The 26,097-nt window shown below is 43.7% G+C and overlaps 1 protein-coding gene across 2 annotated transcripts; it reads left to right on the forward strand.

Moving 5' to 3' along the window:
• Positions 1-44: 44 nt before the first annotated feature.
• On the forward strand, positions 45-25,910 carry CHD1L (chromodomain helicase DNA binding protein 1 like). 2 transcript variants are annotated; one of them, XR_012626727.1, is made up of 24 exons: positions 45-198; positions 1,825-1,937; positions 2,727-2,833; positions 4,076-4,190; positions 4,940-4,971; positions 7,020-7,101; positions 8,368-8,530; positions 8,882-9,037; positions 10,222-10,314; positions 10,770-10,866; positions 12,099-12,172; positions 13,273-13,383; positions 14,961-15,075; positions 15,606-15,759; positions 16,831-16,996; positions 18,319-18,464; positions 18,837-19,000; positions 19,724-19,932; positions 20,994-21,092; positions 21,842-21,912; positions 22,177-22,291; positions 22,541-22,649; positions 23,351-23,631; positions 24,534-25,910. XR_012626727.1 is itself a non-coding variant. In XM_074853188.1 (23 exons), exons 1-23 carry the CDS (start codon positions 102-104, stop codon positions 23,427-23,429), a joined length of 2,667 nt encoding a protein of 888 aa, XP_074709289.1. In that variant the 5' UTR covers positions 45-101; the 3' UTR covers positions 23,430-23,698. The 2 variants fall into 2 exon arrangements, 1 of the variants encoding a protein (XP_074709289.1); XM_074853188.1 differs by lacking the exon at positions 24,534-25,910 and having other exon boundaries at positions 23,351-23,698.
• The last annotated feature ends 187 nt before the right edge of the window (positions 25,911-26,097 follow it).

The raw sequence follows: 26,097 nt of genomic DNA on the forward strand, positions 1-26,097 counted from the left end.
CCCTGCCCGGGCGCCTGCGCCCCGGCGGGAGCGGGAAGCGGGGGGAGGTGGCGGGAAGTAGCGGTGCCTGACAGGCCGCGGCGAGCCCGGGCTCTCCCGCCATGTCCCGCTTCTTCCAGGCGCTTCGCCGCGCCGGCAGCGCCCGGGCAGGGGGTCCGGGTGTGGAGGAGGCGGACGTTTACCGGTGGGGTCTGACAGGTCAGCGGGCCGCCGCCGGTAGCCGGCCAGGCCCCGGGCTGCCCCCGGGGGAAGGGGTGGTGAGGGAGCGGGAACGCGCGTCGGGGTGGTCGGTTTGTGCGAGAGGATGGCGGAGGGGCCCTGCGGCGGCCTGGGGCTGTGCAGGCGTGGTCGCCTGGGCTCTGTGTGAACAGCCCCCGGGCCTGAAAGAAATGAGCGGCTGAGGGAGCTGGGGGGGTTTAGTCTGGAGAAGAGGAGGCTGAGGGGAGACCTCATCGCCCTCTACAACTCCCTGAAAGGAGGGTGCAGAGAGGGGGGATGAGTCTCTTGAACCAAGGAACAAGCGACAGGACAAGAGGGAATGGCCTCAAGCTGCGCCAGGGCAGGGTCAGACTGGCTCTTAGGAAGTATTTCTTTGCAGAAGGGGTTGTTGGGCGTTGGAATGGGCTGCCCAGGGCAGGGGTGGAGTCCCCATCCCTGGAGGGGTTGAAGAGTCGGGTTGACCCAGCGCTGAGGGATCTGGTGGAGTTGAGAACGGTCAGTGTGAGGTTAATGGTTGGGCTGGATGATCTTCAAGGTCTTTTCCAACCTTGATGATTCTGGGAAATAAAGGCAAAAATAAATAAACGTGGCTCCTGGGCCTGTAAAAGTGGGCTACTGCTGCTCTGTGCAAGCCTTCCCTGGCTGCTTCAGTCCCACACTCCTCGGCTTCACAGTTAGGTGGGTGGTTAGGCCAGGGCCTTGGCTCCCCGAGTCCCGCTTTTCCTGTTGCCATGGCTCTGCACAGCCTTCGACAGCTCTGTGCTTCAGGAGCAGATCATCAGGCCTCAGAGTGGTTCGATGTTGAGCATGAAAGCTTTTTAAGATGCTTTCCGCTGCCTGGAGGGTGGATGCAAAAGGGGAGCGCCTGGGCTATCCAGCCTGCTTGCGTGTTTTCCTTAGCTGTGGGGAGCCCATTTTTCAATCCCTCTGCTAGTTAGGGTTTCAGTTTCCCCAGGGAGAAGACAGCAGCAGTGCCACAGAGTTATTAACAATACACAGCACTTGAGTCCAGGTACAAGGAAAGATCTTGAGAACTCTTACCTGGCTCGTTTTGTGTTTGTTTTAACATATTGTGCCCCATAATAAGGATTGCAGTGGTGGTAGTAGCTACAATGGCCTGCAGTTGCAGTCTGCCCTATCTTAAGCGCAGGAAAACTGGAAAACATCTTGTTGAGAAATTATTATTATACAATAGCAGATTATTAGAAACATTTCCGGTAGCCTAAAGCGTGTCCCTGGATCTAGTACTTACATATTTTTAAAAGTGTCTGGAGCTGAAAATGAAGCTGTCTTTTAGGCATGCAAAGTAGCAGCTTAATTATCAGATTAGGTTCCTTGTACAGGCCTTTGTAATGACTTGGGGCATTTTTGTGTGCACAAATTCCTGAATATGGTTTAATTTAATGGATTTGCTGTAACACTGGTGTCTCTGCTCTCCAGCAGGGTAAACCAGCTCTGGCTGAAAACTGGTGTGCTTTTCCTGTAAGGCAGGTGTTTGGGAAGGCCTGTTCTGGTCAGGACGTGTTTCTGGTGGCTTCAGGGTGTAACTGTGTATAGAGTGTATTGGATAATTGTGTAAATGTAACAAATTACTTTTATTCCCAGGCATTAAGCTTCGTCCCTATCAAATAGAAGGTGTAAACTGGCTGGTGCAATGCTACGAAATCCAGCATGGCTGTATCCTGGGAGATGAGATGGGTCTTGGGAAGACTTGTCAGGTGTGTCTTCTTATTCTGGAAATTGATCTTTGCCTAACATTTTTTTAGCCCAGTGTTTCTGCAGAATGAAAAAGAAAAAGCACCCTAATGATTGGTCAGTTAAGCAGCCCCATCCTGAAGTCCATACTCAGAGAGCTCATTGTTTCTTTCATTCCTTAATCACTTAAAACAACTGTTAAGTCCTGAGTAGCATTCTGAAAAGGTGTTGGGGTTTTATAGAAAGATGAGTGGCCGTTTTATACAGACACCTTAATGCATAATTCATAGTGCACGGAGTTGGAAGCACAGTACCAGCCAGTACAGAGAGGATGATGTCATTTTGATGCACCTGCAGCAAGATGATTTTTGAGTTTGTCAACACATGGATACAATACAATACAATACAGGTGCAAGTTTTTCAGAGTTGGTTTTTTATGGTAAGTTTTTTCAAGGGGTTTCAGTTTTGTTGAAAAATGACTGCTTGTGCTTTGGTTCAGCTGGTGGTATTCAGTGGGTCTTAAAGAACAAACTGGTAGTTTTAGAAAGTGATGTATGGTAGATCTTCTTTTTTGTGACTGTGAGAGAAAGGTCTTTGGAAAGGGCCTCCAGATATCGAGGTCACGTTTTGGGATCTAAGCACTTCTGTCATTGATGGTGGATCTCATTTGGTATTCTGTTAGCTCTGCTTTGTGCTAGAGAACCTGTGGGAACTAGCTACAGAGCTCAACAAGGAGACAGTTTATGTAGATTCAGGCTATTGGGCTGAACCCTTTCCCTGTTATCAAAAAATTTATTTTCCTTGCCTTCTAGACTATTTCTCTACTTCTTTATTTGACAAAAAAAGTAGAGAACAAAGAGAGATTTCTGATACTTTCTCCTCTGTCCGTTCTGAGCAACTGGAAGGAGGAACTTGAGAGGTAAGTTTCAACAGTTGCACGGCTCATCATATTCTTGCACAGCAGGTTACAAAGATTCTCTTCAAATGTGCTCAGTCCAACAGTTTTCTTCCTTTCAAAAGGAAAAAAAGTAAAAAAGGAAGCTTCTAAACCAGCAAATCAATGCAGGCTATGCAGTTAATGCATAGTCTTTACAATGCCATGTTATACATGAATTCCTCTAACTTATAGGATTGGCTGACTTTCAGTCCAAATGCCCCCACTAGCTCCTTGATTTTTATTGATTTGTAACCCTCCATGCTCAGGCTCTCTTAGGCAAAATCTGCTGAAGACAGCCAGGATTCTGTATGATGAAAGGTAAGACCCAAGTTGAATAGTATCTTTCCTGGCATGCTCACATATGCATGCAAAATACATTACATCTGTGCATGCAACCCACCTTCACTGGGGCGCAGTGACTGTGCCGATGGCACATTTGCTGGGTACATTTTTAAGCTGGAGCCCAAAGATTCCTTTTAAGTGGGACAACAGAAAGTTAAAGATTAGAGCAGAAGCCTGTCTATGTGGCTGTCGGGTGATGCTGTCTCTCAGCATCTGAAGTCATCCGGGTTACGTTCTAAAGCGAGCTGGCCTGATTTGGATAGACTTGCGGTTGGAATAGTTGGGGTAAGGTGCATACCTTCATAGGTCAGCAGTGAACAGCTGTTCAGGAGGAATATTAGTCAAATATCAGTGGTGGGATTGAATGAGGAAGAATTTTATGGTTCCAGCTCTTCCTCCATGGAACTCGTTTTATCTGCTTTTTGACTACGAGGAATATATTTTTGAGGCCCTGACTTGGACCTGTTTGCTGCAGACGTTGTCTGCCTGTATTTAGGCCAATTCTTTGGTTGCATCTGGGCAAACCGTATTCATTCACCTCCTTCTCATGAGCTTTTTCAGTCCAGAATAGCAGATGGGCCATGAGACTGGTTTTCAGTCATGTGCCTTGGACTTTTGAGACCTAGGAGAACGCAGTTTATTTGGGACTTGTCCAAACCAGAACCAGCAGCTGAGGTGCCAACCTGAGATGCAAATGAATCAGGAAGGGGTTAGATTCAGAAGCTGAGATCCAGCCAGATCTCACAGGAGGGCAGGGTGTTTGGGTAGGAGGTTTTCATTATCTGTGCTGTAGCTATGTTTGAGAATGGGGTCCAGGGTCATAAACACATGAAAGACTTAGCTTGGCTCACCATTTTCGTTCTGTCTTTCTCTTGGCAACAGGTTTGCTCCAGGTCTTTCCTTTGCGACATATATAGGCAACAAGGAGGAGCGCCCCAAACTGCAGCAGAACCTGAAAGAGCGATCTCACCTCCATGTGCTCTTGACAACATATGAGGTACATGATGTCTTTGTCACTTGAAAGAGGAGGGCTCGGGTTTTCCCTCACCTTTTCCATAACTCTGTACCACCCAGCTCTTGCCTTGTCCTCTGTACTCATCTCTGACCTTCCTCAGTGATTTTCTACTCTGTAACCCATTTCACCAACTCATCTAAGTTCCTGCAGTTTTTGTGTCCCTAGGATCGTGTAATTTAACTCCAGCTTTACTGCATAGCTGTATCACACCTTGAGTAAAGAAAACAGACACATGCTCTTGATGATAAAATTCTGTGCTTTTTAAGGATTTCTCTTGAGTGACCTGATTTCTCTTCCTCTGGATCTGAAGTTGGGCAGACAATGTCTATGCTTTAGGATACTGTCAGGTCATTGTAATAGCTTAGATTAATCCACTGAAGCATGTTTGGTTAGAGTGAAAAAGACTGTGATGCTGACAGTGCATGGTGTTTCTCACTGAGTCAGAAAGATATGAAAAATTTCGCAGAGGTGAGGAGCATTTATGGTGTGTGTAAATTTCCATTAATTCTCTGAGGTTCTACTGCTGGTGTGTTGCCAGACAAGAGTTAAAATGTAGGACCACAACAGCTTGTGGTTACAATACTGTCATGTTACTTTTCTCAGGTGAGAAGTGGCTTCATTCCCCTCTCCTTCATTCCACAAGATTTTGCAAGCAGACAAAAAGATGTTCTGTGTCTTAACTGGTGTATTAACTTAAGTCATAAATCACCGTTCATTTCTTTTCATTGCAGATTTGTCTGAAGGATGCAGCATTTCTAAAATCGTGAGTCTGGTTTTAATTGTTTCAAATTTAATTCTGCACATCTGTCAGCGATTCTTAAGTGCATGTTTGTATGTGTGTGAGATCCCACGCGTGTTTCACAAGAGCCAAGGATGTTCTTTGCTTGTGAGTAGAGCTTTGCCTTTATCAACTTCCAGTGAAGAATCTTTAATGTCAGCTAAGATGTACGTGAACTTCCCCCAAGGACAGTTTTCAAGCCAGTGGAGTCAAAATAATGTGATACATAGTGGTTTATAGTAGTACACTAAATATCAGTCCAGATGATTGATATTTAGAACAGAGGAGGTCTTCAAAAGCTTCAGATTATAAAGGTATTAGCTGCAAAATTTGCTGAAATTGATCTGCATTATACTGTGGTGATCATGTGCTAATACCATATCCTGAAGTTTATTGCCTCCTGCCACCAGTCAGAACTGTGGAGGGTTTATGGAGCATTATGCTTTCTAGTAAGACTGATTATACAGCTGAAGCTCAGCCTGTGGGAAGTATTGCCGTGGCTGTGCAGGATTATACAGAAGCCTACACTTGAAATGGGAAGGAATTTTCATATTTTTAAGTAATAGCGCCAATGCCTTGCAAGAGTGATAAGGGCTGTGACAAATGCTGGGGCCAGCCAGATGCCACGAATGGCTCAGGATCTTTGTAGGAGCAGAAACCCAGTGGCCCCCACTGACACAGTTTTGGATCTCCCAGAATTAGTCAGGCCCACTGTGGGTGCCCCGTTGTCTTTCTGTGAAGCACCTGCCCTTGGCCACTGGTGGAAACAGCAGGTTGTGCTAGGTGAACACGTGGTGGTAGAAGCCAGGCCTTATGAAAGGTACCCATGGCCATACAGTCCTTACAGTTTTGTGTCATGTCCTGCACTGCTGCACATGATTCTGCTTATTTTCCAGCGTAGCCCTGGGATGTAGTACCCAGGGAGAGCAAGTAACTAGCCCTAGTATCACAGAAATGTCAGCTCCAGTGCAGATTCCTACTTCTAAGGCTACACATAACCTCAAAGCCATGTCACTTAAGGGTTTTTTTGCCCCCTAGTATTCCTTCTGAAAAAAAGTGCTAATCATTTGTACCTTGTCCTGTGTCAGAGAACTTGGAGCACTTGTAAAGGTGGGTCAGAGTTATCAGATGTCTTCACCACCACTTACAAGCAGTGCAACAACACAAATGAGTTGAGCAAGAGCCCTGTTCTAATCTCATGTGGAGAGATTCAGTTGCTGAGCCTCTAGAATAAGAATAATGACATTGCACTATAGTGGCAGTGGAGAACCACTCTTAAATAGCAAAGTGGGGAATCAAGGGATGCAGAAGAGCTGTGGGGAGAATGTAGGTCCCTGTGATTCCACACCTTGTATTCCACTGGAAAGAGAAGCGTATGGGTAAGAAAACCTGGAGGGTCATACTTTCCCTCTACTGCCTACCCATCAGCCAGACTTGACTATGTGGGAATCAGTCTGTGGTGAAGCAGTCATGAACACTGAGGCTGAAAAGATCTGGAGTTTGTATTAAGCCTAGTAGATCTACTAGGTCACCGGTGATTCTGCAGCCTACTTGATGAGACACTGCGTATATCAAGCCCAGAACAAGGTGTAGGTCATGTCTTGGGTGATTTGCAAAAGGCTTGTAATCATTCTGCCATCACTACCTGATCATAGTTGTTAGGTTTTGCACAGGTGCCAGGGCATAGTTTCACATGTCTCTTGTTACAAATTCTAGACCTACTTGGGTGTTTGACTAACTTGTGCTTGCATCATTTTCCCCATAGAAGGGAGAGAGGTGGACAGAGAAGTAACAAATTTGAGTGAATTTAGTTTTGATTTCAGAAAAACTCATCCAGGCTATAGTTAAGAAGCTGCGTCAGCTCTTGAAAACAGTACTTGTGAATTCCTCCCACCCTGCTTGTGATGTTTGCTTGTGGTTCATGGGGTAGGACCATCTCAAGTACAGCCAAGCAGAGCCACTGCTTATTTCAGTCTTTTTGTACTGACAAGAATTAATTGTTTGCCCCTAACTGAAGAATACTGTTTTTTCAGCTTTGACTGGGCTGCCTTGGTTGTAGATGAAGCTCACAGGCTGAAAAATCAAAGTTCTCTGCTTTACAAGACGCTTTCTGAGGTAAAATAGCTCATCCATCTTTTAGTGTCTAAAGCCTTTTATCTTCAGTATAGCATACAGATTCTCTGCTCCTCTGAGTAGTTATTAAGCTCTGAGCCACAGCCAGTTGCCGTCAGAGCTGGTGAACAGATTCTCATATTTAGTGGCAGAGAGATAATCTTGTTGGCTTTGCATGGAGGTGGGCAATATTTGGAGCTTATCTCTCATTCTGACTCATGTTTGGGCTTGGCACGTTGACGCCATTTGAGGGACCGAAAAATGTAAAGCAGCCCAACATAGTGCTGAACCACAGCTGTGCTACTGATGTTGGAGAAGTCTGCCTGACCTAAGACAATTTAAAGCAACAAGAGGCTGTCTCCAGCTCGGGGAGGGTGAAGGAACCCTTGCCTAGTTCATGGGACCTCACGTCGTGAACTATTGACTTCCGTTGTCCCCTTTAATGGAACCACCCTTTTTTAATTGAAATTAGTAGAATTGCTCCAGCTTCCAAAGCACCCTGCCAAAGTACAGTGAATGCCTGAGTGAAGGCTACACTTCTTGTCATGGCGGTGAAACGTGCATTAGGTCTGGGCTGACATCACTAACAATGAACTACAGTACCCTGAAAAATAATTTTTTTTATTACATTCCTGAAAGTCTTACATCTTCCAAACGTATTGTGCGTGGTATCTGTATTTCAGGAGCTTTGGTTGTAGTCACAAAGAAATAGGCATGGTTCACCTTAGCTCTCCTTTTAACATATTTTCTATTACCAAACTTGAGAGAAGACTTGTATTTTTTCAAAGGTAACCATAATCCCCAAGTCTCTTTACAAGGATTACTGTAAGCAACTTGGACTAGATAATGTTGCTGTGTTTGTCAGTTTGCCAGCAAACAGAAATGGAACACAGTCTTTTGCATTTTCATTTCTCTATCCTATTCCAACAGCATTTTCCAGTCATCTCTTATTATCTAACACTGAGTATGCAGTATTGGACTGTTGAGCCATGGATCTGAGAATTTTAATGGTGTCAGTTTTGCACTTTGTTCTTATTTTGCTTACAGTGTCTTCCTTGCATTGGTGGCATTCGAGTCAGTTTGGTGGAGCTGTTTGACTGTCACACCATACCTTACATTGGATGGTTTTGGCAGACATTTGCAGCATTCTGCAGGCAGTTCTGTGCCACCTGTCATCTTAAGAGTGGTGTGGGTGGAGTTGTATATTAAGTAACATTTCATTCCAGATATTTTCTCCTAATAATTTTGTTTTGGTGCTGGTTCTTTCAGTTCTCAGTAGGCTTCAGCCTGCTACTCACAGGCACTCCAATCCAGAACAGCCTCCAGGAACTGTACTCCTTACTCAGCTTTATTGAGCCTGACATCTTTCCTAGGGAACAAGTGAAAGAGTTTGTTGAGTATTACCAGGCGATTGAAAAGGAGAGTGAGCCAGGTCAGTAATAAGCAATGCTGTACTTGAATCAGAACCCACTGTTGTCTTGACTAGGAAGCAGACATATTGTGTCCCCTTTATTTGCCTTTTTTTTGAATGCTGACTAGCTTTAAAACAAAGCCACTAGAAGTAATGATTACCTACCTTAATGTAGCTCGTGCATATTTAAGGTACGCAGCTGTGTTTTGCTTGCTTTGTTTGTAAAATTGGTCTTGAATCATTTCACTAATAGTTGAAAGAACTAAAAGTTCCTTTACATGTATTTTGAAAGTATAGTTGTGAAGGTACTGCAAAAATTCCTTACATTTAATGCAATAATCTCCTCTTTTTTTTTTCCCTGCCTCTGCATAGCCAAAGAATTGCACAATCTTCTGCAGCCGTTTTTGCTTCGAAGAGTCAAGTCTGAGGTGGCTGCAGAGCTGCCAAAGAAGGTGGAAGTGGTTCTGTACCATGGCATGTCAGCTCTGCAAAGGAAGTACTACAAGGCCATTTTGACAAAAGATCTAGGTAACTGAGAGGTTTGAACCCTATCAGCTAATTTTATAACCAAAATTCATTTTGTAAATCTGTGCTCTGTTATAGTGAAGGAGAAGACACTTTGGCCTGCAGAATATGCATAGACTGAATATGCCAAATTCAGTGCTGTGGGCTGCTTGATTTGTGGTTTTTAGCTTTTGATAAAATAAGAGACATATGAATCTAGAGCTGAGCTTTTGCAGAGCTGGGGAGGGTCAGCTTCAGGATTCTGCTTTGGGCCAGCCTGTAATTAAGAATATTTATCACCAGGTAAGCCTGCTCCTATCCCATGTTTTTGTGTTCAGGCAAAAGGGTGGTACGGGAAATTTTGGACCTGTGGATCTCTACAAATTTTCCAATAGTAGTACAGATACCATACAGCAAATTTAAATGTACTGAATGTAGATATGAGTTCCTTAGGAAACCACAGGGCCATATAGACAATGCAGCCACAGACTCGTATATGAGTACATATGAACTAACTGTAGCAAAGCATCCTGAAGTATGAGAGAGAAAGTATTTGCTTCTCTCTGAATTCCTCCTCTTCCATCTATACATACCACATCACATGGCTTGCCAGTGCTTATGTGCTGTGGGGAAAGTAAAACTGGGGGGATGGAGACCCTTTGTTCTTCTAGGGCTAATGCCTGGTGCATCAAGGAGCCAATGGCACTTTGCACACGCATCACCAGGCAGCCTGATCCTTCTTCTAAAGTCAGCATATGTGCACATGCTCTCTTTTTCTTCTCACAAAAATACAACCCTTCTTAACATCCTGGTTGCCCAGTAGATCTTGACTCTGCTGTATTACTTTTTTTGTTGGAAAATTCAAATGAACTGAACCAAATTTCTTTCACTATTTTTGATGATTTCTAGATCTACAATTCGCTCTTAGAAAAATGATAGTGACCCTTTCCAGGGAGTCCAGAAAGTTCCAGGGAGTTTGACAAGGCAGAGTAGTTTTCATCAGGGTCTTTTTCTAAAGGCTTGTTCAAAGAATGTGAGGGAAATTTTGCTTGGCCCACGAAAATAGATGTGTTAGTCTTGAGATGGGAATTCAAATGCAGATGTGAAGCATTGCAGAGCAGTGCTCGGTGCCCGGACATTCCCAGTCACACCCACTGATGGAGCGTGGGCTTCGCTGCTCAAATCCTTTTCTGTGCTCTTTGTTCCAGATGCATTTGAAAGTGAAACAGGAAGGAAGGTTACACTTCAGAATGTCTTAATTCAGCTTCGGAAGTGCGTTGCCCACCCATACCTTTTCAATGGTAAGAAAGCACTCCTCTCTCTTGAAGTAGAAGTTTCTTGATTTGCACAGTGTTTTTCTATTATTGCTTGGCAGTGCAAAGCTTAGAAGAAGCAAGTAATAAACAACATTGTACTTGAATCAAAACCAGCTGTGAGTTTGTGACCAGTTCCAACATACGACAGTTCATCAATAATGAGGAACAAAGTAGGGGACTCTGGGAAGTCTTGAGTTTCTTACTGCAGCTCCCCGCTTGTTTTCCCACCAATGCACCTACTCTCACCTAAAGAATGAAATCACAATGCTTTGGGAACTACTGAGGGTGTTCTTTAGAGACAGAGAAGGACCATCACTTCTCAAGGAAACATCATGGGGGTCTGCTTGGTGATAGTTGGTGGTGCAGACAAACTGAGGTTGACAACTGAGTTGTTACTTGCATAGTATTAGGTCTGCTTCTGAAACTCCTTTCTGTTCCAGGTGTTGAGCCAGAACCCTTTGAGATTGGGGACCATATTGTTGAAGCCAGTGGCAAGCTGTGTTTGTTGGATAAACTACTTTCATTCTTGTATGCTGGGTATGTCATGTCGGGGTGGGTAAGACGGGGTGGGGTTGATATAGGGAGAACAGGTAAACTGGGAGGTCAAACTACCTTATGTAGCCATAGATTGAGCAGATATTCATCACAACGCAAGCACTGCCCTATTTATTGCACGTTACTGACTACCTGAAAGGAGTCATTTCAGTATAAGGAGCTGCATTAGAGATGGTAGAGGAACCTCAAAGATTTTTATAGCCTCCCTTTAAACGTTTCTCAAAACACTTCACTAACTCTCTCACATGTTCTCGTATTTGCCGTATTGGGGAACCTGGGAGAATAACCGTCTGACATGGTATTCAGCATATCTGGTTTGACCGTGGGTTTCCTGAGAGTAGCTTCCACTGTGTTAGCCTGGGAGGCAGAATGCATAGCAACTGTGAAAAACAAATTTGATTGGACCAAAACCCAAGGATAAACTGAAACTTCAGCTTTGGGAATAGCATTCAGAACTCATGGTGCTGTGCTCTGTTGACAGAGCTTCAACAGACCTTGGGAAGTTCTGATGTGGTTGTGGAGGTCTTTGTCCTTCTGCTGTGTAGCACATTGTGAGTGGGTGCCTCTCCCTTGAATGTCTGTGCCACATGACCAGCCCTGTGCAAATTCTGGACTTAAAACCGCCTGTGTTCTGGCAGTGAAGTCTAATTTAAACAGAGCACTGAGGCCTAGAGCTGGGAGGGAGGAGAGTTGATTTCTCACTTATACACAATTGTAGGCAGAGTTTGATCTTTGAGGGTCATTTGTTGGAGGAAGAAATGCTCTGCTGTCAGAGAGATGCTGTATTACATTTTCCCAGCATTTAAGATGCTCTGTAGTGTGTGATTTGAGAGCAGTCTGCTGTGGCAGGTCATGTGATGAGGAAGACCTCCTGATGCTAGGTTGAAGCTGAGGATCCTTTTAGACAGGCTCCTTTGGATCCTCACCAGGCTGCATCCATCTGGCAGAGCTGTGCCAGAGCCTTGTTACGTCTCTGTGACTCCAGACTAGACATGGTGACTGATGATGGCAGATGAGGCTGACTGGTTGCATCTGGACACAGGGCTGAAAATGTGGTGAGGGAATGGGCCGTGACTCTGTGAGGCTTAGACTACATGGGTGATGAGGCCTTGCCATGTAACAGTGACTGGTTAAGCCATTGTAACCTCTCTACCACTCTGTGAAACACTGTCACAGCATGTTGAGGCTCATGGTGTCTCATGTTCTTCTTCCAGTGGCCACCGTGTCTTGCTCTTTTCCCAGATGACTCAACTGCTTGATATTCTGCAAGACTACATGGACTATAGAGGTATGTTCTGCACGCTTTGGCAGCAGAGGGCTTATCCTAATGATCTCTGCCATATATTGTTCCTGTGATTTTTGGTTCATCTGCCTGGGAGGGAGAAGGGACTGTGGTGAGGATTTATTGCTTCTTAGTAGATAGAAACCATATTATCGCAATGGTGCTGTGAGTTGGAGGGTCTTGAGTTCAGCTCTTTGCTGTGTTACCACCTGCCTGAAATGAGCTGGCACTTAAATGTTGTTCTTCAAAGTAGTTTCAGCTTTGGTTCCTTGATAAAATGGAGCTAACAGATAGCAGGGTAACAACGTTTCATTATATACCTGTGTTCGATTATGTACCTGAGTCCTGAAGTAATTGCACTAAAGGCAGTAGGCTTGCTCTAGATTCAGTTTGTCCAGCATAAAACACGAATTGGGCCACATTCATACCAGGAAATTAATTTTTGATTAAAACAGTTGTTGGCAGTGGGGCCCCGATATGTCTGCGAGGGCAGATTGGATCAGACCATTTTGGCAAGGTTACCAAAGTGTTCTTGGGACATTTTCTTTTGTTTCAATCCACATGGCTCCATGCCTACTTAGGATTTCTCATGAAAGAGGCTTTTGTTTGGTGTTTATGGTTTTGGACAACTAATAATGCAGGAAAAAGCCAAATGTAGGGCCATATCCCATACTGCTTGCCCACAGGAAAGCACACACTGAAGGCTGTGGGAGTTTGCATAAGGAGGATCCAATGGTTGTTGGCCTGTTTTGTGGGGCCAAGAGCCAGAGCAGCATAGTCTGAAATGGGACTGTGTGCTAACGTTCTTTTACTTTGGCTCTGAATTTTCATGTTGTGTTTCCAAGCAGTAAATTAAATGCTAAGAGTCTCTGCTTCAGACTTGGCTAAATTACCCTTTGCTGACAGTCAATCTAGAAGTCAGGGTCACTACTTCAGTTTATGCCGGGTTTAACTGGGAAAGAATTAAGGACTTGAAGGCAATAAAATGAGAATCAAGGCATGAGGATTTGGCGTATTCAGGACAGCAGTGAGACACCAGAGAAGGAGGTAAGAGGGTAAGAGCATAGACACAATTTCAGAAACGTGCATTTTGCTTGTTTGAAAAGGCTACAGCTACGAGCGGCTGGACGGTTCTGTTAGAGGTGAAGAGAGACACCTTGCCATTAAGAACTTTGGTCAACAGCCCATCTTTATCTTCCTGCTGAGCACCAGAGCAGGTGAGTAAGGAAAGGAGAGACAACCCATCTTGCTTCTGTACTCTTCTTTTGCTCTCTCTGGCAAGATTTGGGGGAATTCTGAGTCCTGCAGAACCTGTTCGCAAGGGGGATTTTTGAAGGAGACAAGACACATCCTAAACTTGGGTCTCTCAGCTAGGATATCTGTTCTCTGTGCTTTCCTTTTGGCATCTGATGTCAAGATACTTTTCATATTGCAGCCACTTGAGTTACTTTTTTTATTCCAAGTCCCATAGTGCCTGTCCCTGTGCCAGACTGAGCTTAAGGAATCTCACTAGCATCTTATTTCTGCAAGCACCAGACTTTAGGCGGGCACAGGCTTCCTTCAAGTAAGCTGGTGGAATTGCTTCTCGAGTTTGCTGAGCATGGACATGCTTTCTAGCTGGCAGACAGACTCAAATGAGAGTCTTTTACCATTCTGAGACTGCAGAGAACACCATGGGACTGCCATCTGTGCTTCTTCCCCTCTTAGCTCCTCAGGCAAATCTGTCTTCTACACAGTTTCAAACCTCCCTGTCTCTCTATTCAAGCAAGTGCCGAGGCGGGCTTGTCTTCAAAGGAGGGATCCACACATCAAACTTGAACTAAGTTTTCCTTTGGGCTTCTGGTCAGACTTTCCTGGATGAGCCTGGCTCCGGTGATACTGCAGTGCATTGAGGGGAGTGTAGAGAGAGACCAAAGAGAAGCACCTAACGCTAGATGGTAGGAATAAATGTGTCTCTCACCATGGTGCCTGAACTCTCCCTGCCCATGTCAGCCAGACTTAAGAGTTGTTTTTTACTGTGCATTGCTACATCTGGCCAAAACATCTTGTATTCAGCTGGGAATGGGTGTGCTAACAGTATTTCCATCATTGTTATGTTATGGACCGAGATTTGCAGGTGCAGAACCATCTCCACTTGCAGGGATGTTCTGATTACTGTGAAGAAGTGCTTGGCATGAGCTGAAAGAAATATAAGGCAGCAGGCTCCCTCCTCTTTAACTATAATATATAGTCATAATAGTGGGTGTTAAAAAAAAAAAAATTAACTGTATTTTTTTTCTTTTCATTCCATGAGAGCCCAAACTAACCTCAGCAACTTTGAGTCATATACCTAGGCTCTGGTTATTGTATAGTTAGGCCTGATGTTTTTCACTGTTCCAGCGCTGTATTTACCTGTAGCTTCCATGCTGCAGCCAAGTCATGACTCAGGCAGTCCCTTGTAGCCTCAGTGAAGCCAGTCCTTGCTGCGTTAATCTGCCTGCCAGCGGAAGAATATGTCTGAGTTCCTCAATTGTGACAACCACTCCACTTTGCACTGGTTCACTTGCACCCTATCTTTTTTGACTACATTGCACAGTACAGCTTGGTTTGGGGCTGTTGCAGAAAGCTGAAAGCTGGAAATGGAAGGCTTACCCACCCTTTCAGATCCTTATGAGGCTTAGATTTGGGGTTGGGAGATGGATTGAATTAGGTACAGTTGATCAAATCTGACAGAATCTTGCGTAGCATAAATTCTCCAGCTTCTCCTTTATGTTCTGCTGGTGACATATTTTGTGACTTTCTTCTTTGTTTATAGGTGGAGTTGGCATGAACCTGACAGCAGCAGACACAGTTATTTTTACCGATAGTGATTTTAACCCGCAAAATGACTTGCAAGCAATAGCACGAGCTCACCGGATTGGGCAGCACAAGTGAGAAATGTCGCTACTTCTGGTGTGGTTGCTGACTCTCTTGGTCTCTCAGTATCACTTTCCCTGCCCATAGGCAGTGGAGGGTTAAAGGACAATAGATTGAAAATCAAAGAAGGAGAGCAAAGAGGATTTTATGTCATCGTTTTTTTATTGCAGCCTCATGCAGTCTTGTCCTTGTCATATGTCTAGGGTGGGAGCTTTGTAGATTTGGAGGAGGAGAGGGAATCTGGACGTTTGCTTGCGCTTTTGCAGTGAGCATTTCTCCTCTGTCAGGAAGCAATTGTATCAGCATTACATTTCTGCTGCTTATTTTTGTTGATTTTATTGTATCAGCATTACATTTCTGCTGCTTATTTTTGTTGATTTTATTGTATCAGCATTACATTTCTGCTGCTTATTTTTGTTGATTTTGTTCTTGCCTTTTTTTCTCTACCAAAGGAGTGGGTGGGGGGATGGTGCTCCATGAAAGGAAACAGCTTTAGTGCACCTCAAAAAAGGAAAATAATAAGAATTTTCTTAAACTTTTCAAGGCCTGTAAAAATTATCCGATTGATTGGGCGAGATACAATTGAAGAAATAATCTACCGAAGAGCTGCTTCTAAGCTCCGGCTGACAAATGCCATCGTAGAAGGGGGTCAGTTTGCTCTGGGAGCACCCAAGCCTCAGGGAGCAGCAGAGTTACAGGTAAAATAGAGCTATTTGACTCCAGTAACGCCCCAGAGTGTTTCTGTATTTATGTCTGATATGAACCTATCCAAACACGTTTTGGGGGAGATGTACGTTGATATATCAGCTTTTGCATGTCTTAGGAACCAAAATGACATCCCAGGTCCAGACAAGATCTGATGTTTGAAGACAGTTTTCACAACATTGAGGCGTATCCATTGCTGAAAAAGGGTGTGTTTTTTTGGAGAAGAGGGGAAGGCAGAGCCTTTCCTTGGTTTACTTGTTTATTTTCAATTGTAACAGGTCTAAACTGGAAGTTGACTCATTGTTTCTAGAACTTATCTGTCTCTGGTACTTTTCTCTCACAAACAGAGCTGATGATAAGTACTTAAGTCAGCTTTCGGCTGCTAGTCTGAAACTTGGTCAACCTTCTGTTGACCTCTTGGCAAATACAGTGTCTCAGGAGTCAGGGCATGATTTATAATTCTGACCTGAAAGCTGAGATTGTGCTGAGAACTTGGGTTGAAAACCTCAAGCAAAGTGACATTTAGGAGAATATATCCCCTGTGTGCAGCTAAACTTGGAAGAGGTTTGGAATTGCTGTATCCTTTTCCCTGCTGCCTCCCCTCCCTGCCCCATCAGCATGTATCTCAGCAATTGCAGTTTCCATGGGAGAAGTGGAACTGAGCCCATAGGAAATTCCATGCTGATATTTTTCTCCCTGTGGATTTTTGTGGTATTTAAGCTTTTGTTTTAAAGGTGTTTGGGGCAAAAACAAGCCTGATCTTTCTGGCTATGAGGAAAGTTTCTTGAAAGCAATCAGTACAATGCTGTTTTGTCATTTAGCCCTGAAAAAAAAGACCGTTCAAGTCTGGATGGGTTTTGTTTGAGGGAGATACGTTGTAGGGGCCTGTCCCATTAGGTGCTGAGAGAACTAAGCGTGTTGAAGCATAAGTATTTTGACAGGTAACATTAAGACTTAGATTTCTCTACTCATACATCCTTTGCATTTAAGCCTGAGAAGCTTGAGGAAGCTTGGCATGGAATTAGGAGATATTAATACTGAACTTCCCCTTCTCTTTGTTAAAGCTGAGTGAAATCTTGAAATTTGGCTTGGATAAATTGCTCTCCTCTGAGGGGAGTACTATACAAGATGTGGAGCTAGAGAACATCCTTGGAGAGACAAAAGGAGGGAAGTGGGTAACGGATGTTGTGCTACCACGCGAAGAAGAGAGTGAAGAGGAGGATACAGAGAGTAAGTTAACAATCTAAATACCTATGAAATGCATGACGCTTGGGTGCTCTTAGAGAAGGCTTCCCAGGCAGGGGTAGCATTTTTCAGGCAACAAGAAGAAAAGTGGATTTGTAATTGGGTGAGTGACTTGGATGTTGTTTGTCACCTATCCACAAACTTTCTTTCTGAGCCTTTATTGGTAGTTTTCTTCTTTTTGTGTCCTTATTTGCCTATTTGTAAGAGAATAGTAACAACACTTGCCCAGTTTGGTGGCTGGGGAGCTGAATTCCTTCATGTGCTTCAAATATTTTGAGACCCCATGTGAAATTCATGAGAAAAGGGGAATACCCAAATTGTAGATGCTGTTTTTCTCACAGAGAACCGTTAAGATAGATCTACAGTTTTAGAGATATAATGGTAACTTAAGGAAAGCCTATATAGCAGGTGTTTTGTATTTATCTCCCAACAAAAGATCATTGGCCATGAAAAACGCAAGCTAAAAAGACCTTAAAAAATTCCAAAATGTGAGATAAGAACCATGGAGTCTAAACTAGAACAAACCTACTCTGTCTTCAGTACTCTACCTTCCAGTCCAAATACCACACAATTGTGAGTAGTTTTTCATAGCCCCATACTATATGAGAATAAATTCTAAGGATACTTTCCCTCTTCTAGTGTCATGGTGAGAAAGACTGAATTTCTGAGTACACAGTAGCACTCAAATATAGATCTGTGACTGAAGCAGAAATGTGGCCCTGCAGATTGGGTATTGTCCATCCTGCAGCAGTTACCAGCAACAAGTAATTATTTGCTGAGAGTTAGTAAAGAGTGGTATTTTCTGTTGCTAACTTAGAGGAGCAGTGGTACCACACTGTGTAGTAGTTATTGGGAAGATAGTTCATCTGATGAGCAGTAACTCTGGGCTGCCAGAGTTCTGTGCTTTTATTTTGTTTGGGAATTCAAAAGCAAAAGCTTGCTGTCCCTTTACAAGAGTTGTCTCTAACTAGGTAGCAAAGCTAGATGCTGGCAGAGATGGAATGACCAAAGAGAACAGCAATGGAGCCACAACTTAAAATAGTTAATTGACCAAAATAGGAAGAAAGGTTCTTTGCCAGTCTAAATGACTTAAATTAAAAGCTTTTGCCTAAGGAAGCAAATGTTGATTCTCTTGTTTCTACTTGATGCTGACACTGGTCATATAAAAAAATTATGAGAGTGAACGTGTTTTTCTGCTGAAGGTAGAAGAGTGTCACAGAGAAGCCAAATTTCTTTTGATCTCATTGTACATTTTAGGTGTTAGTGGCTTTCAGTTCCTTTTTACGCTTTTTAATTATTTTTTAAAGATCACATGTATGTGTACGAAGGCAAAGATTATTCAAAAGAACCCAGCAGAGAAGACAAAAAAGCATTTGATCAGCTTTTGGATCTTCAGAAAGCCTTGACTGAAGAGACCAGTAAAGAAGGGAGAGCTCTCCGGAACACAGCAAATGTAAGACAAAAGACACGACGAGGCACATGATGCTCTTTCATTTGCTTGTGGAAAATGAGGCTGACAGTTTTTGCTCTTTACCTACAGCTTGCAAAAGGCACGTTAAAAGATTTGGATGTCAATGTAGTAGAGCTGGCTCTTGAATCTGAGGGCTTGACAATTCAGCAATTCTGATAACAGATCAGAGATACGATATGCAGGGCAGTCATATAAACTTAGGTCACAAAACCACATATTATGTAACAGTTGGGATCTGATGATTAAGACCTGTGGACAAGTAGGCAAATGGGAAAGGAGTGTAGATTAAGGTGGGCACCAGACATGGCTTTAAGATGAGCAGTTTGTTTCCATGATACTTCTTTCTTCCTCCAGGCCCTTCTCACAGGCCTCCGGGAACAGTCAGCTAGGAGGAAGCACTTGTTGAGCGCAGAGGAGCTGGAGGCTAGGAGGAAGAAGCGCCAAGAAGCAGCAGCAAAGAGAGCAAGGCTCATGGAGGAAAAGAAGGCGGCAAAAGCAGAGGCAGAACACAAGAAAAAGTATGGTTTGTACTGCATCTAGTAGTAAGCTGATGTCTGTTACACTAGAAATGTGTGTCTGATTGACAAGAACAAGTCGTGCTCTGTATCTGCTCTGGCAGGTGGGGCTGGGGATGAAGGGAGGAGATGACAAAATGGCTGCAACCCACCCTCATGAGAGAGTTAACTTCATACATCAGGATGTTTCTCTGTGTGTGCTCAAACTGCATAACACAGGGATGTGAAGGTGGGAAAATGGCTTGAGCCCCTAGCAAGGGTTCTTTTCCTCTGAATGCACTGTCTGAGTTCACATCTAATTTAATACATAGAGTGTGACCTGAGTAAGAACCCCATATCTGAATGTACAGTGAGCTTCTGGGAGATGTTTTCTGAAATGTCACAGTTGGCCCCTGTGTATTGGACTGACATCTGTGACTCTGGCCTGTGTCTTAAATTTCTCCTCGTTTCCTAGGTGTTCCTCCTTTTCACCACTCTAAGTAGCTCCTTTCCCGTCATTATATGCTTACTTTTTCCATGCATTTTGCATTTTGTTTATCACACTGGCATGTGGCTCTTAATATCACAGATAACAACTGTGGTAAACTTTGTTTTGGTCTAAAATAGGGGAGGGGAGCAGAGGGAATGCAGGTCTCAGTCTCCTGTGTTTCACTGCAATGATGTAAAACAAGGTGTGTGCCCCCAGTCTTTGATTTTCATTGAACATCATCTTCTCTTTTGTTTCAGGATGGCCTGGTGGGAGGCAAATCATTACACATCTACCTGCCTGCCTTCAGAGGAAAGTGACTCTGAGGAAGAGTCTGAGGAGAATGAGGCTGGGCTGAATGTGGATTTAGATTACAAAGATGCAGACCTGAACTATATCAAGTACGTCATGGGAGATGTCACTTATCCCAAAGCAGGAGAGGAGGATGCCATCATTGTCCATTGCCTAGGTGGGTCTTCTAACAACAGGAATGTTGTTGGGTGAGGTGGACAGGGAGTCTGAGTTGTCCCTACTAGCTCAGTAGTTTCTAATTCCCATCCAGACTGAAATAATTTGGATTTGAGCCTGACTTAATCTTGAATGGTGCAGAGGCAATACAGCCTCTACTCCACCATGTATAACCCACACACAAGTGCTAGTAAGGTGTACTTGGGTCTTTTCATGCCCTCTCTGGATTTATGGGTGAGCTTCCTGAAAGGTGCCTGTACGGCTTGAAATTTTATGTCTGTGGCCAAGTGGGGACAGTTCCTCCTGAGAGCTGGGCCTTTTGTTCATCCCATGGCAGCTGTAGGGATTGAACTGAGGTATTGAAAGCCATCTCCCTTACACAGTCAGCAGAGAGAAACGGGCACTTCCAGAGGTTGAGGTCAGAGTTTCTCTATCTCGGTGCTCACTTCAACACTGACAGTACAGAGGCTCTAGGCTAGTCTCCTAATTTAAGGACCTCTGTTAAGACATTAAAGCTGAGGGAGAGAAATTCACGTTAGAGTTCCTCCTGAATCAGTGTAGGAGCCTCTCTCTTACCAGGGCTACAGCAGAACATTATAATCTGCTTTGGCTTATGTTAAACTCAGCACAAAACCTCATGTTTAAAGTGGAAATGGCAAGTAAAAGTGAAAGCCCACGAATAACAAACACCTAGTTGTGGGAAACCCGACACCAATCTGGGCACATACTGGGTGCATGTTCTATGCACGTATGTGAGGATACCGACAGGTTTATATGCTCAGTGCCATGGTTAGTGCTTGTTTGAGCATCCTCAGTGGGCAGTAAGAAGGAATCCTTCCCACAGAGTTTTTCAGGGAACTGTGACAAGTTTGTTTCTCTCAAGGGCTGAGGTTTATCCTCTAGGATGGTCCCTTGAGTATTGGTTGACTTCAGTTCGTGTGTGGTTCCCATATCTTTTTTTGATAATCATTCGTTGCATTTCTACAGAGTGGGTCCCTTTCCTGCAGGGGTGGTTTTCAGCCTTGCTTTCTAAAAGGAGTCTAACTTGTCATTTCATTCTAGATGACTCCGGCCGCTGGGGAAGGGGTGGTTTATTTACAGCTCTGGAGGCTCGTTCTGATCAGCCAAGGAAAATATATGAGATGGCAGGAAAGATGAAAGGTAAGACATTAAAACATGACCTTAGGCCAAGATACTTGAAAGAGCTTAAATCCCACTGATGTTGCAGGAGTGAGGTGCCTGGATGCCTTGAAACTCATGTTTTTTCCTCTTTCTCCAGATATCTGCATCCCTAGCTCTGAAAGTAGTAATACAGTGGGTGCTTTGACTTGACTTGTTTGGAGTGTGAGAACTCTGCATAGGGCTTGGTCATTCTGATCCATGCTGCAAGTCATAAAGAAAAACAAAAAAACCCCAAACTTGTTCATTATTTACAGGATTTTTTCACTATATAAGACAAAGCACTGCATCTTCTGTCAAAGTGCTTTGAAGAAGGATGAAAGCCACCTCAGGCAGTACTCAGTTGAGCCTTTGGTTCCCTCCAAGCGCTAATCTTCTCCTGAGCATGTATTAGCAGTTTTGAGCTACCTGCAGCTGGTGAGAAATGAACATCTTGCTGTAAGGTGGACCTGTTATTTTTTCTAATTTCCTGGGAGATGCTTTCTTCTTGTTCCAGTGTCTCTCATTCCATAACTGGGATGTGTGTTGGGGTGTCTCGGGGTGGGTGGGATGGAGTTAACATCTGTCTTGCTTCACTGGGCAAAGGGTCTGACTGCTGAAACCGTCGTGAGATAAAGAAAGCCAAGGAGAATAATACAGAATGTGACAGTGAAATCCCTGCTGCGTTGATTGCCTGTTGACTCTTCAGGACTCATTTTTTTGTTGTTTTTCTGTTCTTGTTTTCTGGACAGACCTGGAGTTAGGAGGAACCCTGTTATTCCCCATTGATGATAAAAAATCCAGGAAAAAAGGACAAGACTTGGTGAGAAGGAGAAGCTCCTTTTTTTGTTGCTCTGTCCACGTGTTTTTGAAGCTGTGTGAAATGAAAATTACGTCTTTTTCCCAGTAACAATGACACTGAATACTGAACATGGCTAAGTTGCAGTTAAACATTAGAGAAAAGGAGATCTTTTTCTTATTTATTAAAGCTAATAGCTAGTAATGCAGTTTTCCCAGCAGCTATCACTGTGTCTCTTAGCACTGTATATAGACTCCATTTCAATTTTTTTGTGTGTTTTCTCCTTAGCTGGCCTTGATTGTAGCTCAGCACCGGGATCGGTCCAACAACTTGTCTGGCATTAAGCTGTCTGCTTTGGAAAAGGGCCTGAAGAAGATTTATTTAGCAGCCAAGAAAAGGAATGGTAAGTGTCTGTGCAGTCGAACAGTGAATCCTTACATGTGTGATTGCACCTAAAGAAGGTGACCAATATCCACCTCTCCTGTACTGTTTTTTCTGAAGTGAGGTAAGAGTGAGATCTCCACGGCAGATGTGTTGTGTTCCAAAATATTTCTTCTGTTCTTGTGGGGTAGTTTGAAGTCCTTATCTAGATTGCTTTCTTTATGTGTATCTTGTCCTAAAGAGTGTGCACTCTTTGTTCCCTCCTCCTCAGCAACAGTACATCTTCCACGTATCGGGTACGCAACAAAAGGTTTCAACTGGTACGGTACCGAGCGGCTCATCCGAAAATATTTGGCAACACGGGGTATCCCCACTCTTATGTATCCTTTTGGAGTGTATCTTATTTTGTTCACAATATAATATTGAAATGATCCCCTAAATATCTTGGTGAATGCAAAGCAAGGAAACGGGGCAAGGCACAGATGCCACAGTCCAGCTAAAAACTTGGTGTCTCTGACTCTGCCGTCGTCCAGGTACTCATTCCACAGTGAGGACTCACCATTTTAGGTGATAATGACAGAGTAGTGTGATTCAGTATACCTGTCAGAATTTGTTAGAACTAGGTGCTAGTCTTCTGTTGAAAGCCATCCACTTATCTGTATATGCCACGTCTGTGGGGGAGATGATTGGAATTTTAGAGTAACAGAAGTGACTCAGAAAATAGCAAAAGTGAGAATGTGAAAAAACCATTACAATGTTCCAAGCAAGTGATAACCTGCTTCCTTGGCTGAACATGGTGGAGTTGGTGTGTGTTGGGACAGGCTCTTATAACAAAATAGCTCATTGCTTTCACCTTCCAGGAAAGGAAACAAAGGTTTACAAAGGAGGCTGTGTTTTGTGACTTCTCTAGGAAGATATGCATTTGCTGTACTGCCACAGTCAGCAGTTCTGTGAAACTGAAAACCCGAAACAAAGAATAGTACTCAAAGCATTCTGCCTCCTTCCTTAGTCAATCTCTTAGTGGACATGTTGTCTGACATTCCTTGACACTTGACAGCATTTCCTTGACACTTCTTATTAGATACTACTTCCCTAGGAATAAAGGCTCTTCCTCTACTTCACAACCATATTCGTCTTCAATGACAGTCTCAAAGCCATGAAGATGCAGTAATTTCATTGAGAAACGTGCAAAAAGCCCAGGATCTTTTCAACATCATGCAGACAGTTTGTATGCATCCACTTCAGAAACATGCCTTACGCAGCCATTATTCGCCCCATCTCTCCGCCTTTATTGGCCAGAACAGTTACATACTGTCAGTTGCTCTGCAGAGGAATGAGACTACTTCAGAGTTCAGTCGTTGGGTAAGGATGTTGGCTTAATCCCAGAATCTGTTTTGGAGATGGAAAATTAAACTTTCACTGATGGTCAGTTCTTACCCATTACATTAAGTTATTGCTAGAGCTTGTAATATGGTATTGTTTGCCCATGTTTTTTCTCCGCTTCACATTTCATCCTTTGTCTCATTATACCTTGTTTCAACCAGTTTTTTAGTGGTTACCTGGGACTCTGCATACGTGCCCATATAGACATCTCAGTGGAAAGGAAGCTGTCTGCATTAACAACACCACATGACAACCACAGAGTAAAAACAGTTCATACTGTTCCAGTTCCCCAGAAGTCCATCTGACTTTATATTTGTTCAAATATCAAATTCAGCTGCATAATCACATGCTTACAATCAAGCAAAATCCTGACCAGTGTTCTTGGCAAAGGCGTGCAAGGCTGCCCAGACTCAAGACTGGCTTTATAAATGACACCTTTCCTTCGCCCACAAGTGCTTTTTCATTACGCAGTTCTTTGTTGCAACTGTTGGGCAAAACCAGTTCCTTACAAAAGCTATGTGAAAGGTTCCATGACCCTTTGATTCACTTTAAGGAAATCTTAATGCAGAGTTTTTGATGTTGTCTTTATTGCAACAGAACTTTCCTGGTTTTTTGCATTGTTGGCACTGTTGGCTTTAGCATATTTTTTAGGGGTGGTTTTTTTTTAGTACAACCAGGCAATAGTAGCTCTCGTAATAAGTGTTTTGACTAGAGAGACTGTGAGGTGCCAAACTTAATTCAGCTTAAAGTTCAGCTTCCAATAGGAAATCACCCCACGAGCAGTGGAAAGTATGTCTTTAAATATCTAATTGCCAACACACATCTCGTTGGCTGCATTTACGCTGCCTCTGTAGCACCATCTGGTTACTTAATAATTTCAGGCCTGATTCTGACATGGCTCATCATGCTGACTGGTGTGCTCCACGCTAGAAGAAGCCTTCCTAAGTTGGATACTCTGTCATTCACTCTTAGCTCTACCAGAGAACCCCAAGTGATTCCTGATCTCCTTTGACCCTGATGAAGTTTTGGTGCATAGCACCTCTGTGGGTAAGTCGTTTCTTGCAGCTGCTCGCAGGAACAGCCCCTAGGTATTTGGCAAAGGGCTTGCAGGATCAGAGTCTGACTGTGAGGATTTCTGGGGTGAAAAGTGGTGGGTAGATGTACATTACCTTGTTTTCCCCGTCATGGAACTGGCAGTCTTCCAACAGGCCGGCTGGTGGCACTGTTAATCAGCTGCAGCAGCACATGTTGCTCTTCGGCCTCTTTTCAGAGAGCATGGCAGTGATCTCCAGCCTGGAAAAACGCTCCCTTTTTGCCAGAATTAAAACACCAATTATGCTTTTCTCTTTGCCAGCTTGACTGAACAAGTAATTTTAGTCTGCAGACTTAAGGCTCTGTTCCTCCACCTATTCTTTTCCTGTATATTTATTGCCTTTCTTTAAAAGGTTTCATTCCCAAGTGTTCCAGTGTGTGCAGTCTTGTTCCTCAGCTTCACACACACCTATGGCCGAATCCCAGCCCGACCACGGGTTCTCTGGCTGCCACGCAGTTACATATGGCCAGGATTTGTCCTGTGGCTGAGTCCCCCAGCACAGGTTGAAGTAGTGCATCTACCACTGCTATGGCCTATTCCTCTTTGAGGCCTCACGCTTTCCTTTGTTTCTACAAGAAGATGGGGTTCTGCCTCTGTCCTGTGCCCCCCACCCGGCTATAACTCTGAGTTATAAAGGAGAGGAGAGCATGACTACCTGCCTGTTAATGTCCCTTACCCTCTAAGAAAAGTTCCAGAGGGGGCTGCCAGGTTCCTGCTGGCACGCACAGAGGAAAAGTCATGGTATGCAATAGATTCTAGCCCTCTAACTTAGGGGAAAGTCAGACAAAAGATGTTGTCTTTTCGCCCTCTGGTCCTCTTGGCCTGTGCAGATGAAATCTACCTTATTTTTTTCCCTTTAAATTTACTTAGGAAATGCTGGGGGTGTGCCTGTGTGTTTTGTTTTTGTTTTCTTTTTTAAGCAATATTCTTTAATATACTTTACATCTGCTGAGCCCAAAGAAAAGTTCTACCTCTATCTGCTTTGAAATGGAAGTGAGATTTCAACTGAAAGAACTAAGTTTCGCAGAGTCTCAGCCAAGTGAAACCCACCACCATTTCTCTTCATTTGGGCAGAAATCATGTATTTTGGATAATTAATTCCATAAAGGGCTCAGCAGCTCGTATGCGAGTTGCTATGAAAAATAAATGTGTCATGCTGTTTCTTCAGCTGTGCAGTACTACGCATTTTCCCTTTCTAAATAGCAACCACCCCAAAAGGGAAGGAAGGTGTTCTTTTGTAGTCGTGTCCCTCTGGCCTCTCTCTTCCTCTAAACAAGATTTTCTGCAGCATAAGAGCTGAAATGTGGCTCCTTGTGCCTATCTCTCATTGCACGTTTACTGAAACTTTAGGT

This window comes from Strix uralensis, chromosome 2 (genome assembly GCF_047716275.1).
Source record: "Strix uralensis isolate ZFMK-TIS-50842 chromosome 2, bStrUra1, whole genome shotgun sequence".
Taxonomy (NCBI): domain Eukaryota; kingdom Metazoa; phylum Chordata; class Aves; order Strigiformes; family Strigidae; genus Strix; species Strix uralensis.